This window comes from Macrobrachium nipponense, chromosome 7 (assembly GCF_015104395.2).
Source record: "Macrobrachium nipponense isolate FS-2020 chromosome 7, ASM1510439v2, whole genome shotgun sequence".
NCBI lineage: Eukaryota > Metazoa > Arthropoda > Malacostraca > Decapoda > Palaemonidae > Macrobrachium > Macrobrachium nipponense.
This window is the reverse complement of record NC_061109.1, coordinates 47,810,999-47,828,327: the sequence shown is the minus strand read 5'-3', so window position 1 is coordinate 47,828,327 and position 17,329 is coordinate 47,810,999. Positions and strand designations below refer to the sequence as shown.

The window sequence follows — 17,329 nt, the reverse complement described above, 5'->3', positions numbered from 1 at the left end:
TATATATATAAAGTGTGCGTGTGTGTAATCAGATATTTAGTGGTGGGCTTCGTAATGTAATCGGTAGGATTCTTGCCTACCAGCCGAGAGGACCCAAGTTCCACTCCTAATGTGCCTCTGTTAATCGAACCTGTATCTGGTAAGCTAGACGACTATATATACATAGAAATTTATCCCGAAAGACTTGTTGAGAATAACCTTTTGGCACCACCAGCAGCTCTAAAGCGAAACGGTTTATGGCTTATTCACACACACACCACACACACACACACACACACACACACACACATATATATATATATATATATATATATATATATATATATATATATATATCGATGGAAGGGTCTGTGTGTTTCAGTCAATAATGTATATTGTGATGACATATTTCGTAAATATTAAACCATCAAAAAGTCGTTGATGTCGAATTTACTTTACCATGAGAAATACTTGCACAAGATGCCTTATAATGAATAAAAAGATTATATGTAAATTATATATATATATATATATATATATATAGATATATATATATATATATATATATATATATAATTATATGAACACTTTATCGTTCTTCTCAATTATCAATTGATGGATCCATAGTAGTATTCTTGTGTAGCAAGACGAAATATAATTGTAGAAATGTTTACAAACCTTAAAGCTTTCGTCCATCCTTCTGGGAGTTGATCACTTAAAGTCAAACAAATCCACAGAAGGATGGACGAAAGCTTTAAGCTTTAAGCTTTAAGCTTTGTACATATTTCTACAAATATATTTCGTCCGTTGGTTGCTAGGCTAAGGCAAATGTTTTACTTTGGATCCTTCTATAATATATATATATATATATATTATATATATATATATATATATATATATATATATATATATATATATCTTATATATATTGTGTGTATACATATGTGTGCGAGTTTGTATGAATAATATATTTATATATATATGTGTATGTATGTATATGTATATATGTATAATCTTTGTAATCCTTCTATGGTCAGCCTGTGCGAGCTAAATACATTAGCTAAGCGGTCTGGTTGAATTACTTAATGATAATAATTTGTGATCCTTTTAATTTTTTATTAACGTTTTACTAAAGCTCTTATTTTATTTACGTTTTATCTTGAGAAAACAGAGAGAGAGAGAGAGAGAGAGAGAGAGAGAGAGAGAGAGAGAGAGAGATAGTACCAATTTCTATTCATGAAACTTTCACGGAATCGAAAAGATTTTGTGCCAGATGGGGAGCAGCCGGTGTAATTCGTACATCGCCAATCGGTCGCTTCTAATAGGTGTTCGAACAGACAAGATAGAAAGTTGTTTTCAAATATCAAGCTAATTTTTTGCAGCGAGCTGGTAATTTTGTAGAGGAAATTGATTTAAATCATGCGGACAATTGCATTTTTATTCAATTTGATACTATTATCACAATATATTCAGATGTGTAATGTCATATTTACGAGCCACAGTACACCGAAGTCGGAAACCAACCAGAGCATTCGAACAACGGCTGGAGGAAGAAAGATGAGCAAAGCTTAATTTGGAGAAAGTTTATTTTGGAAGCCAAAGTAATCGTTTATAAAAGTGTACCTTTTCGTACTGCTTACGACTGCTCCTGATGTAATATTCGATTAGAGAGGAAATGTTTCTTAAGTAAGAAAAGTGGTTCAGTCTTTAATGGAATGAACGAAGTGATAAAACAGCAGTAATTCTTCCCCACCTGTGACCGTACTTGCTGGTCGCTAAAGTATTTAGAAGGATTCGGAAACTGCAATACATATTAACGGTATAGAGTAACTAGCTATTTGATGTTCAGAGCTTAACTCCTTTTAGGCTATATTTCGTTTGCTTTGCTACTAAGAGTTAAAAATCAACATGCATTGTGTGTGTACTAACGTAATAGTTATGACTATTTCTTTACTTACTTCGTGAAGTCGTTGTTACAAATCAAGGCCTTAAATTGTGAATTAGAAATAGTTCTTATGTAGGCGTATAAGATATATTTGTGGTCTCTTGTTACTATTGATTCACCGTAGTTTGCATTCCCGTTTCTATATTCTAACTAAGGCAAAGATTGAAGTCTTCTCAGACGTGTATTATTTTAAAACTTAGCATTTTTGGTCCTGGTCTTGATGGCTACTAAGCTATTACTAACATAATATTCAACGCGATCCAGTCTAAAATATTGTTACTCCCCTGTATTTCCTGTTCTAAAAGAAAAGTGATTGAGCTGTAATTTTTCCACATTTCTGAGGCCAGAAACACGCCAGTATGACTAAAGTAGATTCACATCAACCGTGCATTTGATGTCTAGGCCAGTCCCTTACGACGCTCCTGATTGGCTGTTGATAAGCCAGTCACAGGACTGGAAACGTCTCAGTCTCTCTCGAGAGTTCACATGGGTAGGATCTATGTTCCACCTCTCCTGAGGGATACGTCTTTCAAAAGCCTCCCTCAGGAGAGGTGGAACATACATCCTCCCTATATGAACTCTCTCGAGAGACTGAGAGTTTCCAGCCCTGTGATTGGCTAATCAGGCGCGTCGTAAGGGACTGGCCTAGACATCAAATGCACGGCTGATGTGAATATTTTTTTTTTTATAGTTGTTCTCATTAGGGATAATATAAAAAAATCAATGTTTTATTTTATCGAAGACATCTCAGTGACTAGGCCTACCCTATCTAACTACCAGGCCAAGGCTTATTTGTGCGCTAGTGTTCCTGGTATATTAATTTTCTGATATGGGTTATTTGATTAGAGGGTTAGAGATATACGCCTATTGGATATAGATATTATTATTATAATAATTTTGGTATTTGGATTATCACGCCATATGCTGTATATAGGATGGAGAAAGGCCAGTGGTTGTTTCAGAGAGAGAGAGAGAGAGAGAGAGAGAGAGAGAGAGTCATTTGCCTTATTTCCTGCCCAAGTTTTGGAATTACTATACTGATGTTTTCCTAGAGTTAGGCCCAACCTTTCTCTCCTTCTCCCCTCTTAGTCCTGTTCTTTAGCCTAGGTTAGATGATGTCTCCCTCCGACTTTCTTTAAAAATAAAAGTAAGAATGAAAGTTTTATCCTGTTACTGGGCAACGTTAAAAACCTCGTAAATGACGAAGAATATTGGCATAATACTAATGTACGGTACAACTGGCCAAAACAAGTTAATTCAAAGCGCTTACAAAAGGAATTGATACTGGTTAAAAGTAATCGACGTACACCGGATAATGTTTTTCTGCCATCCTCAACTTATCTAAATAAATAATACCATCTAAATGACAGTTTGTGCGAAATCACGACTGCTCTCAGAGGTGTTTACTTTTCGGGGCCATTATTTAGGGGAATTCCTATTCTCTACCTCCTCCACTTCTAGACGCATGTTTATCTGAATTGTTAGCGTGATGATTCTCTTTCTATCTGAAACTTCCTCTTATATGTATATGTAACATAAGTAATATTTACATATACATATGTATATATAAACACACATATGCGTGTATATATATATATATATATATATATATATATATATATATATATATATAATATATATAATATAATATATATATATATATGAATTTTTATCACATCACCGTGATTCATATATGTGCATGTATGAAGCCACAAATGTCCTTTAATATCCATTTCATGTTAGCCGAAGGAAATTTTTTTAGTCGATAAAGTAGTCAATGAAGTCCTGATTTCTCCTCTGTGCGCAGTTCGAATCCACAAAAGGACAAAATTATTTTCAACTAAACAATTTTCCTTCGGTAAACACATACGAAAATATAGTAATTCCGAGGTAGAGCGAATTGGATATTAAAGGACATTTGTAGCTTAATATAATGCTACACTTTAATATTCCTCAGCTTTGGTTTGTTTTTTATCTTTAAACACGAGATTTGTAATACTTTCCCAGCTTTCATTTTCTGTAATTCCTATAGTGTTTACTTTAGAGAACTTTTCTGTCACTATTATAATTTTTTTCGCCTTTCTGTCGTGCTTTATTTGATATTGCCATTGAATTAAAGGCAGAAATGTGTTATGATATTGAAATAAATTAGAATAAGGATGGTAGGACAATTGCCATCAGAATAAACGCTTGAATGCCATCAGCTATCTTGTGAGCTTCCTCGTATGAGAGAAAGGCAAAATACTACATCCTCTAATTGCTCTGACTATCTGAGGTATACCTGTTATTACAGGTATTTATTTACTTTAGATTACGAACATTATTTATAAATCTCTTTAAGAAAAGTGCTTTGTTTGCTCTGTTTATTCGCTTTATTTATTATTATTTCCACGTACTTCTATATTTTCAGTTATATGATGAGCACTTTGAAAAATACAGTTTATTCGGTTGATTCCTAGTTATCTTTTCCACGTATCTTTAGTATTTTTATTTCTCAGCACGTGCAGAGTGCAGAAAATAAAGACAGCAGATAGATTCAAACAATAAAAGAAGATAGTAATTACGCTCCTGTCAATGACAGTTAATCTCGTATCATTGACAGAAATGACTCTTCACTCCAGGCGATGGAAGATATTTACGGTGGTCGCGTATACCCCTTTTCGCCTCAAGAAATAAACATTTAACAAGGAATAATAACTCCGGGGAACCGTAGTTTGAATGAAAGAGAATGTTGAAAGATAGGAGAGGCGGGGAATATATTCGGAAAAGGCAATGACATGGCAGCGGGACATCCGATGGTGTGTTATTTCCCCGGAGACTTCTCCAGAACGAGCTCCGCTCTTTTGCAACCCTTCTTTCTGGCGGTGCTCGCACACCCGCCTCCCTCCCCCCAACCAAGCTCTCCCCCCACCCCAATCTGACTCCCACCTTTCTGCCATTTTCACAACCCTTCTGTTCTCGCTTCGGGTGTACTACGTCGCGCCTCGTGAGAATCTTGTTATTATAAGGGATAATTATGATGCTTCGATGGGCGTCGGTCTGCATAAATTGGCAGGACAGGTTTACGATGTAGGATGTACCACAATACGCGTTGCTGTCACATTTCTAGGAGCATTTGATTTTTCTGTCATAGTTCTGGATATAAATAAGATATGAAAAATGTAATCTCCTCATCTTTAAGCAAGAGGGTTCACGTGGTTTAACAGTAAATTATCTAATATATTAATCTGATAGTTTGAGTCATGAAACATATATATATATATATATATATATATATATATATATATATATATATATATATATATATATTCATGACATTCAATTATTTATAGCATTAAAATACTAGACAATTTTATAGTGAGCTGTTTTAACCCTAGTGTTTATATATGTGTATATATATATTTATATATATATATATATATATATATATATATATATATGTGTGTGTGTTGTGTGTGTGTGTGTGTGTGTGTGTGTGTGAGTTACAGTTGGAAGGAAAAAGGAATACAGAAAACTATTATAGCGGCTACGCGTTATTAGTCACATCTGTGCGTGACAAAGTGATACACAAGTCAGCTTGTATAGTAATATGGCAAAAGCGCATTGCAGCCTTCTGTTTTGTTTTATTCTTCCGACTTATGTCTTTGTTTGGCCATCGCATACAACAGCTACAATATAAATATATATATATATATTATATATATATATATATATATATATATATATATATAGTGTGTGTGTGTGTGTGTTTGTGTGTGTGTTAACCAAGTAACCACACGTCTTTACTATGTATATTTATTCGTGTTAGATTTCAGGAAGACGGATTCCAGATTCTTTCCTTTCCAAAGCTCTACTAAAAGCCCTCGAAGACATGCTACGGTCTTCTTCATCAGGTACCGATGCACGAATCTGATGAGATTTTACAGCTACACCGGATATATATAAACGTGATTATGCCAACGTCTTTTATTTCCTTTCCCTGATCCATGGTGACGCGTCCACTGGTCCTCTAAAGCTTATACACGAAATATATATATATATATATATATATATATATATATATATATATATATATATATATATATGAATAACTTGATCACGAAGTATATAAAACGCGATGCTATGTATAAATAAAGGTTTTTGCCACGAAGGAAAAATGAACTTTACTAAGGGTCGTGCTAGACCGAAAGTTCTCGGCTATCTCGTTTTTAAATTTCCCATCGTGGCAAAAACCTTTATATATATATATATATATATATATATATATATATATATATATATATATATATATATATATATATATATATATATGTATATATATATATATATATATATATAGTGTGTGTGTCCCTTGATGGCTATAATTTGTAATAAAAGATAAGGAGCTGTAGCTTGAATCTTCAGAGTGAGTACCGAAAAGCAAGTTCCGAGAAGCTTGTTTCTTTCTGTTTTTGTGCTCAGTATAAAGTGAACGATATTCGTGAGGGAATAATCTGCATTCTTTTCTGTAACTATTATTTTGTTAACTCTTATGCTTTGAATAAAAGTCTTAATTTTTCATTCAACCAACCCATCGTTCGTCGACCATTTGTATTCGCAGATGAATTTTTCTCTCATAGTTGCATATTTAAAACGCATTCATTTTGTGTTACATCTACCTTTAGATGTTTTTTATGGCAGGGAAAGATGTGTGGCTTTTTAATTTTCTTACAAGTTATAATGCATAACTCTAGATTTAATGGGAATACTTCCGTATGACTCTTTCCTTGGAGTTTGCAGTGTAGCGAAGAAAAGGGAATAGAAGAATACGTCATTACAATCCTTTTTCTTATGTTCTTATATTCTTTTCGGCAGAATGAAGGAACTGCGATGACTGGGGTCAAGGACATTTTTCTCTATTTCCCCAGTTGGGTCTCTATATGAGGCCGCCTCGGCATTTATTCCATCCCGGCGCCATTGAGTTCTGAAGAATTCTTCGCCTGATGAAATTTATGGAATTTTTATAAATATACTCCTTCTCAGAGACAGGGGAGTGTGTTTCTTCGTAAGGTATCTGGGCATCCAGTGTTAACTGTATTGGTTAAATTGGGGATGCACTACGTATATATTATATATATGTATCTATATATATATAGTATATATATCTATATATATATATATATATATATAAATATATAGATATATATATAATATATAAATATATATATATTATATATATATATATATATATATATTGCAATAATTTATCACATCACCGTGAATCATATAAATTATTCGAGCTATAAATGTCCTTTAATATCTAATTCTCTGACCCGGAATAAATAGAATTTCATGAACCATAAATTCCACGCCGTAATCCTAAACGTGAAAAGAATGCTTGCTTCATTAACATAATTAACAATAATAGGTTGTGTAGACATCATCAAACGTTGCCCAATCCAAATAAGATCATCAAAACCTTTCAGAACTACAATCAACTGACCAATAACCATACGAATATCAATGTCATTTTCCTTGGAAAAGCGAACTGGATAAGAACCCTTATCAATTAAATGTAATTAAATGTCTGATCAATGAATTATCCGCACCCACCAGTAAGTAACTTAACTGGGAACAAAAAAAAGACTTGGAACTAGTGCAACAATAGTTGTAGGACTTGATCATACATAACTTTGCCATTCCATTAAATTCTAAATAATTATATAAAGGTCACAGATATCCTGCAAAGTCCATTTGCCTAACCATATTTGTTACATGGTTATAGTATTTATGATTACCATATTGCATGCGTACTATATCTGACTCATTTATAGCTCGAAATGGATAAGTTGCCATACCTCCTCTATTACAATAGTTTACCGTTTCCTGCCATTCATTAATACAATTAGATACACTAAATAAGCCAACACTACCAACTCCTAACCGATGGAAATACATCTTATCGACTAATCCAACAGCTTGTAGAAACCATCGTCCTTCAACTGACCAATCTAAGGCTAAAAATTTCTCTCTCTACCCTTCAAGATGCTCAGCAATTTATCTCGTAATATATCCATTAGTTTGCATCAAACGCCATTTTGACCTCATGGATACAGTTAACCTGAACTCCCCACTTCCTCCAATTCGTCCAAACGGTTGTGTTGCTCGAATTCCAAAAGGTATCATTACGTTTCTATCCCACGAAACTCTCATTTTCATTATCACTCTACAACCTACTTTATTTAAATTCTCTCCAATATCTATAATTAATTGTTGATCTATCCACTTTTCTGTTTCATCACTTGATTCATCACGCCTAATGTAATATGACATAGAATTCTGTGGACGTAACAGTCGCATATAATAGTGGAATAACATTACTACTTGATGCATATTCCTGAATCCAGGCACATCTATACTTTGGTTCCGCAGGGTCAGTCACTATAATTTCACCAATTCTGATGCCTGTCTTTGGCATACGATAATAGAAAGGCAATTCAATAGCACGTAATTTACGCTGTCCATCATGTCCAATATCACCTGCATCAATTACATTTCTAAACATACTGTTCACTCTGCTGTATCTAGTTTTATCAGATACGACTTTAATGCTGGCTTCGGTTAAACTTTGTTCTAAACGATCTAAACCAGACTTACTATATTCAAATAACTCATTTCTTTCAGCATCAGACTCACTTTGACTCCAGATTTAAACCCATACAATACTGATTCCATACGAGCGCCAGTCCACGTAACATTCCCCCGGAACATTATTGCTCTCGCACATGACCCAACATCTTTCATTGTATACTCTTCAAAAATAAGGGGCTTCAGCAAGGCAGAGATAATACAAAAGATAGAATAGCCTAACAAATACACTCTAAATCTTCCCTATTATTTGGCCACTGTAACATTTCCTTATAGCTCTCCTGAACACAATTCCAAATATGGTGATGAACTTCTCTCACAGCCTATTATACCATTGGGTAGCAGCTGGGCTGCCATGTTTGGAATTGTGTTCAGGAGAGCTATAAGGAAATGTTACAGTGGCCACAATATAGAAAAGATTTAGTGTATTCGTTAGGCTATTCTATCTTTTGTGTTATCTCTGGCTTTTTGAACCCCCTTATTTGTGAGGAGTATACATTGAAAGATGGGTCATGTGCGAGAGCAATAATGTTTCATGGGAATGTTACGTGGACTGGCGGTCGTATGGAATCAGTATTGTATGGGTTTAAACCTGGAATCAAAGTGAGTCTAATTGATGCTAAAAGAAATGAGTTAGTTGAATAAAGTAAGTCTGGTTTAGATTGCATATTTTCTCCAACTCCATACAGCAGAAGGGTCGTATGTAAAATTCCGCCCCCTCATAAAGTTTGCTTTTACTACCACGGTAATAACGTTTAAGTCATTCCTTATCTGCTGTATAACTTTAGAATCAATAATTCGGTATTTAAAAACAACAATGATACCGTGAGCTGAACTCATGTCAAGAACTCTCTCTCTCTCTCTCTCTCTCTCTCTCTCTCTCTCTCTCTCTCTCTCTAGTTATGTAAATTGAGTGAATGGATGATAAATTATTTAACATCAAAAGAACACAAATGTGGGTTAAAGTGAATAGGTGATAAATGATTTGATATAAAGAAATCACCAGTTCATTTCTTCTTGGTGGCCAACATAATTTCCAAAAACACACGAGCATCATCCGGACCAAATCGATCAAAGGTCTTTTTACTCCTTTTTTGTATCAGAAGTTCTCATTAAATACGAAAGAATGATGTCTGTATTTTCTTTTAAGTTGCGTCCGGCGATGACCCAAAATGGAGATCAAACATCGGTTCGTTTCAGTTCATTGGGACAGCCTCAAATCATCCGACCTTTTGGTGGCACTCAACTCATTAAGAGGGTTTTGGGGAGGGTCCATCAAACGACTCGTGCAAAAAGCCGCTCTCTCTCTCTCTCTCTCTCTCTCTCTCTCTCTCTCTCTCTCTCCCTCTCTCCCTGCTTGAAAGGATGAAAGGATCCCGGAGGAAGGTTCCTACCAGTGCATTTGATTTGCTAATCGGTTCTCTACAAAGCTCCTTTGACGCAGTCGGACTAGGGGCCGGTATTTGTAGGTTCTCTTTTTGAAGTCGGAAAATTTCAGAGCGCTTAGCGTTAGTTCTCTGGCTGGAGTGTTGATTACAACGAAAATCGTAGACTGACAGGTACCTTGGTTATGGAGTTCAAAGGGATAGAGACTGTTGAGTGGAAATTTCCGCACCAGTTTAGTGCGTTTATTATGAGGACGGTTGGGAAATTACTCTTCTCCTAATTAACGGAGGAATAGGGAATAAGCTTCCTTTTTTGCTTTGTGGAGTAAACTGTTGATAGTTCCATCGTTATCCCTATTCTATCCCTTTATTAAAAAGTTTGCCTTTTGTTTGTACAAAGCGGATAATACCCTTAAGATATTAAAATAGCTCGTCCGTCTAAATATTTGTAACTGAACTTACTTGCGCAACTATGTCTATATACAATTCTCAGCGACGAATTCGAACACATCCCCTAAAACAGAGAGAGAAAAAAAAACCATGTCCCCCTTTTATCCATAATTAATGAAAAAGGGATATATTCTTATCGTTCAATTGGATCAACTTATTACGAATTTGTAATGTGCCTGAGTAGCTTCAACTTTTGTGTTAGAAGAGGAAGCTGAATAGCTAAAGAGATTATGCATGAAGGCGCGTCACCTCTGCGCCCTCAATACTGAGAGAATAATTGAACGTTGTGCAGACGCCTTGATGACCTTGGGAATGATGTATTGGCGAAATGAAAGAACGTCAACTGGATTTTAAAGTTGAAGGCATCCCTTTTCAAGGACCTTAAGGCGTACTCGTGCTGAAAGTCTTCAGGTCCAGAGAGAGTCTATAGAAAACCAGGCGGTTCTAGTGACAGAGTTGACAAAGCAGCGACGTGTCCTGCGTCTCTCGTTGGATGCCAATCCGGTGGTCCGAAGTTCGATTCTCGGCTCGGCCAACGCGGAATCAGAGGAATTTAATTCTGGTGATAGAAATTCATTTCTCGAAATAATGTGGTTCGGATCCCACAATAAGCTGTAGGTCCCGTTGCTAGGTTCCTAGCCACGTAAAAATATCTAATCCTTCGGGCCAGCCCTAGGAGAGCTGTTAATCAGCTTAGTGGCCTGATTAAACTAAGATATACTTAACTTTTTAACCCTCGAATGCTGCTAAGGAGTGAATTGAAAGGATAATGGACTGGAAGGCAAACAAACTGACTGAGTTCTTCCAGAGTTTGAATGAATTAGAAGAAAAGTTAGTATCGAGGACACAAAGGAGGCTCACCCTCCCTCCTCCTCCTCAACTGCGTTGCATATTATCAGAATACCAGTATTATCATCAGAGGTGATAGTAATATACGAGAGGGTGGAGATGGTAAGTCTGGCCATAGGAACGTTACTCACTCTCCGGAAGCTCGGAATAAATTTAATACACTCATTCGTCATATTCTAGGTGGGGCCAGTGGTTAGAAGTGTTAGCCACAGGTTGGACGGCGGGAAGTCTGTGTGGTTCTCATAACCCGCACGATATTACAGTTTCACAGAGATTATAGACAAAAAAAAAAAAATAAAATAAAATAAAACTACAAGAATCACAAAGCTCTTTTCCGTCTGTCATTATAGCTGTGATTTCCATTTCTAATTATTAAAGAAAGGTTTTCCCTATCAAGCTCAGCTGCACCCTCAGCACCATTCTGTATCATCCATGAGAACTTTAGGCTTTTACCCTGACCCTTTTTGGAATTCTGTCTGCTCGGCTGAGCATCTGACAGTTTATTATATATTATGCTTTTGCTCTGCTGGTGTTCATTGCATTCATGATCTTTTTCATTTTAGATTAGGATGTCTTTCAGTTCGATCAGAAGATTGAGTCTCGTAGATGAAAGTGTACCATGTGGTGTAATTATAAACATGCAAGGTGCACATTTATGTATTTACGATATACTACACACAACACCCATTTCGTGCACAAGGTTAACAGGGTGACAGTGCTCAAGAGTGCCGGAAATTATCTTTTCTTGACCTACTTCGAAGGATCAGTAATAATCATTTTATTGTTTGTTGTGTTTTTTGCTCCTTGTCTTTCTTGGCACTGTAGGAGGCTTTGGTTATGATTATTTATTGTGCGTTGTTTTAGTAACTTAAGGCTCGCATTTCAAATTAATCGAAATATTTGTTAATTTTCCAACCTACTGTCTAAATTACATAATAAATATTACCATAATGAACTGAGCTCATTTGAGTTTGATAAATGGGCTCATGTGTAGTTTTTAGGGCGACATTTCATGAATGACATAATGATTAAAGGTTTAGAATTCTTACTTTGCTTATAATTTATGAATACTAATGGCAATTTTACGGCTTACATAAGTCGGAGGTTGTACTCTAAAGCTCCAAAGTAGTATGAGTATTTATTGCCAAATTTTCAAGCAGTAATAATTTTCTAGATAAAGAGAAGCCGTTTAAAATTCATAACATACACAATGACATGAAATATGATGAGTCATTATAAAAAATCTTAGTGCGGCAAACGTAAGCTGTGCAATTGCAGCCAGTGGTGCCATTCACTCTTGCCTGTTGTTATACAGAAACGGTTTCCAACTCACCTAGAAAAGTGATGATGACACTGGACCCAAACTCGGACCTATTTTTCATGTCGTTCTGAACCGTTGGGAAGAGTGAAGCACCTCCTAGAGCGAAGAGAATAGACCCAAATCCCAGGAAGAAGGTGCTGAAGGAGGGCGCTGAATACTCTGGTGGAGGGTGGGTCTGGCGCTCAAGGACGACCTCTGTCATAACTACCAGACAGGCGACGATTGTGCAGAGCATAGCCAATATTGACACAGGCCTGAAAATAAGTGTTTAGATGTGCATAAAGATACTTACAGAGAAGGGTGTTGTCGTATTCAACTTCATGATAACGTTGAAATGAGATCCAATTACTAAGTTTTCGTAAGAAATTGTTAGAAAATTCTTGTAGCTGGACAATTTTTCCTACCAGCGGAATTTAGTGCGTGAAAAGCATCTTTATAGTGTCTGTGCTTGAAAATCTGAATTTGTGTTTTGAGGGATCTTTGCCGGTCATTTTTTGAATGTTTAAAATAATGAAAAATGTAACTCCAAGAGTACATGGTTGTGTTCTGTTTTTGAATGAAGTTGAGAATCGTTCTAAAAAATAATGGTTGAATACCAGCTAAACGTTGTTACTCCTGATGAACGAGTACTCATGCCCTACAATAATAACCTTGCAGGTATTGCTGTAGATGAAGTTTAAATCTTTGCCGCGGTATGATTATTCACAGTAGTCGTTAGCACATTTTTTGCTTTTTTCGCAGATGCACAAATTCCCATCTGGCGTGAAGCTGTATCAAGTCTTTACCAAAATTTCATAAATTCCAACAATAACTTCCAAGTTGTTAGTTAGATAAAATCGATAATTTTTTTAATTTCTAAGTTGAGTAAAAGGTAAAAAAAACCTTCAACGTTCAAAATGGATACCTACTATATAAGAAAGAAAATTGTTAATATATACGAAACTGCAGAGACAGAAATGCTCTTCAAGTGAGCTGGCTCTTCATTCTATCTACATTTTTCATATTTGCATTTTCCGTCGATGTCTTCAGATTGAATACTCACCACATATCCTTAGGGCTGCCAAGCCATGTAGGAAAGATGAGGAGGCCTCCCATGATGAGAATCCACTCGCAGGGGGTGACCTTCGTCTCAAACGGTAACAAAAGCTGGTGGACCATCTGAGTCGTCACCAAGAGGAAGACAGTTGCAGCCCCGAAAAGAGTTACGTTCAAGGCAACTTCCGTGATGTACCTGGTGACATTATTATTATTATTATTATTATTATTATTATTATTATTATTATTATTATTATTATTATTATTAGATTTGAGGTTGAGACTTAAGGTATTTTTTATAAATATTAAAAAAAATTATAATGTTTCTGAAACTTCATTAGCTAGCTCCCATTGATTCGAATTTATCAGTGTAGGTAGGGTTATATGGCATCATAATGTCGATAATTATTGTTCAATGAAATTGAAAAAAGTTACAGATTTTGACAATTTCTAAAATATAACACAGAATCATTATGTACAACATACTCTCCAATTCATCTGTCTCTTCCTGTATAAGCACGCCCACGCCCACCACCTTAAAATTTTACACTGAATCAGTTTAGCAGCTTTTTACTACATTTGTCAATATTGTATCCACATTTTTTTCATTGTCACTTGTTTCATACGTAACGTTACGCAAATAATTCATTTCATCGACTACAGCTGTTTTCTCTTCCATTGACAATTTTGATCCACACATCCCTCTCGTATAGGAGAGTTCTCTTTTGACTTTCTTAGATACTTCTGTTTTCCTCACCATCGGCCCTGCTACCTTGCTTACTGGCCCTTACCTCCTCCGTGACTCACCTCTTCAAGTCTCATCGTACAATCAGCTGTTATGTTTACTTCTAAATGGTTACATATAAATCACTTCTACTCTTCTGCACTCCATATTCACATCCATTGCTCATTTGTTCCATCTTCTGCTTTCCATGCGTTTTTGTAAAGCACTTGAAGTGAATGGGCTTTTTTCGTCCCATTTCATGATTCTCAATTCACCTATCACAAGAACGTAACATTGGCATTTCACATTCACGTGTAAGGATAGGAGAACTACTATGAAATTCAGGGCCTCTGTAACACGGTTTTTTTTTTATTTTGCTCCTTATCAAAGCATCGGATGTAGCTGAAAGTTGACATATGTATATTTTACAACTACACACAAATTTTGTCTGAATTATCAATAACCTAAACCCGATAGTTTTAATTTTTATAGAGTAAAAATGATCTAGCCGACGCCATGGCCAATGATTGCGAACCAAGAGTCGAAAAACATCCATTACGTAAGCAAGGTAAACATCGTTTTACGAAATGTTGCCCCGCCCATCCACCAGACAGAAACCCATTCACCGTATTCCATCGGCTCTGAAACCCATAGTAGTCAAGAATGGCTAATAGGATTTGGAATTGTCCCGTGGTTGCAAAACTGCATTTGTCTTACGACTTGCAACTTTATACAGTCAAGAGAAAGCCCGCGGCCATACTTACTATAGCCTGAATAGGTAATTATTCAGTTTCTAGTTTACATCCAATGTTTATGGTCTGATTTGTATTTAGCGTAACGTGATTATAATACTTGTAATGTCATTCAGGATTTTGAACATTTCCACTAACTATTCACTATGCCACCAAGAGAGAGAGAAAGAGAGAGATTGTATGTAAACTGTCTTTATATACCTATTTTTGTTAAAATAAGATTTTTATCCAAAGTAAATACAAGCTTATATGTGCTAAAATCTCCAGCAGACCAACGGATCATCCGATATAATTTTTTTTCTTTTTCTTTAGTCTGTACGACCATGTTGGATATAATGACTTTATGAATGGCGGAACGGTACATAGATGTGGGAGGGGTATCTGTGCTAGTGTAGTAATACTACTGTAGCAGTAGTGCCGCAAAATTAGTAATAGCAGCAAAAATATACATGAATTAAACGTTTAGGACAACTGCTGGGATCCTTGAGGATTATTTAGCACTTCTTACAACTACTCGAGAAATGAGTTTTTATAAGCAGATGTTAGATTTTCTAATGTCCAAGATAGCCTTCAGTGTTATCCTGAATTATAACGAGGCCAAAGTGGGTGGAGCCTCATGAAGTCATCATTCTGACGATAATTATTGGTGAAGGTTTAAAGCCAAAGTACGGTACCGGCTTTTTTTTTTTTTTTTTTTTTTTTTTACAGTAAATAGGTAGATAGCCGATAAATAAAAATTGCTTAACATTGGATATAGCAGTTATCAAATCAAGCTTGTCTACTATGTCTTTGAAAATTACCAACTATTCCCTACATCTTGTCAATCTGATTGTGACCTATAAAGTAGATTATAATTTCTTAGGACACTTATTTTGGGAGTTAGACTAATAATCGAAGGGTTTTTTGAATTTATTTACATATTTTGTTGGTTTGTTCATTATGACAATTATCAGTGGAGAGGATTCAGAGTTCATAAAGGTGTACTGTTTTGCTTGTATTTAAATTTTTATGCCAGAGGTATAGCCTTCGTTACGTATAGCCAATCATCCATCGAGAAAGAGGGAAGAAATGCTGTCATAAGTTACGTTACGAGTGCGTTCGAAACCTTATCTCTGAGTAAGTTATTGATGTTGGTCATGATTGTGTAAGCAAGTATGTGGCTCGGGAGCAGGTATGGCCCATATTATCGAAGTTCTTAGATTTTAACCTCCTGATGATTTGTTATTGTTGTCATTAATTACTGATTGTCAGAGGAATTATGTGGCTTAGTGGCAGGTATGGCTCATTATATCGAGGTTTTGAGAAACTTTATTACTACTCAGTTTTATTTAATCTCATGGTTTATGTTGAATAGACATTGTTATTACTGTTATTGTTATTTCAGCGAGCAGCTCGTGTAGTTGTTGCTTTTGAGCCGGTATGACTCATTGTATCTTTGTTGGTAAGATTCATATTATTACAATGATCTTGTCATCAATGGGTAAATTTAAGGACTCCTTTGATATATTTTTGAGAATTTATTAACAGAATTGTTAAAAGTAAAGTATGTGTTAGTTTGATCAATTATTGTTCGTTACGACCATTTATTGTATTGCTCTCTGCCTCAAGACTTACTCATTGTAAATATATATAAACAATTTAGTATTATAAATAAGTTTAAGGTATTGTAGTATTTTCTTTCATCCCTCCTCATTAGTTTTCTCAGTTCGTCAGTCCAGTCCAGACTCTTCTTGCTTAGTGATTTTGAACCTGACTACTCCACAGAAAAGGGGTCGTGACATACGCCCACTTTGGCCAACATTTGCCTCTCGAAACCATTGACACTGGAATTTTCCAGAAAAAGCATTTGATAATTTCCATTTAAATCCACCCTCAGGCCGGCCAAACATCTTGATACCATTGTGATGTTTTAGTCTCTTCCCACGTTTTGGACTTCAAAGGATTATGCGGGTTCCTGATGCCTGAGATTTGACATTAAAATCTTGTCCTTTTGTTTCTCTTTTTAGGCAGCGTGTAGTCTTACTGCTCGTGAAAAATATTTCTGCTCCACTAATGATTGTTATGGACATATTAAGCACTGTTGGCAACTGGAAGGCTGGGACACGAAACGCACGCAAATTACTTTCAAATGATTATCTTATTTGTGACTGCAACTCGTGTGATTTTAGTTTTTCTTTTTTCTTTTCCTTTTTTTCATTACCTCCAAAAAGGTATTCTGACTTGTGCATATTTATCTTCGTTACTCTAAAGCAGGGGTTCTTA

At 35.6% G+C, this 17,329-nt stretch overlaps 1 protein-coding gene across 2 annotated transcripts in view; it reads right to left on the bottom strand.

The window, feature by feature from the left end:
• LOC135217704 (uncharacterized) overlaps positions 1-17,329 on the bottom strand; it is a 64,966-nt gene that overhangs the window by 9,645 nt on the left and 37,992 nt on the right. For both annotated transcript variants that reach the window (XM_064253689.1, XM_064253690.1), the window contains exons 5-6: positions 13,599-13,787; positions 12,569-12,810 (exon numbers count right to left, since the gene is read on the bottom strand). In XM_064253689.1, coding sequence (XP_064109759.1) covers positions 12,569-12,810; positions 13,599-13,787 — 431 coding nt within the window. The remainder of the gene's footprint in view (positions 1-12,568; positions 12,811-13,598; positions 13,788-17,329) is intronic.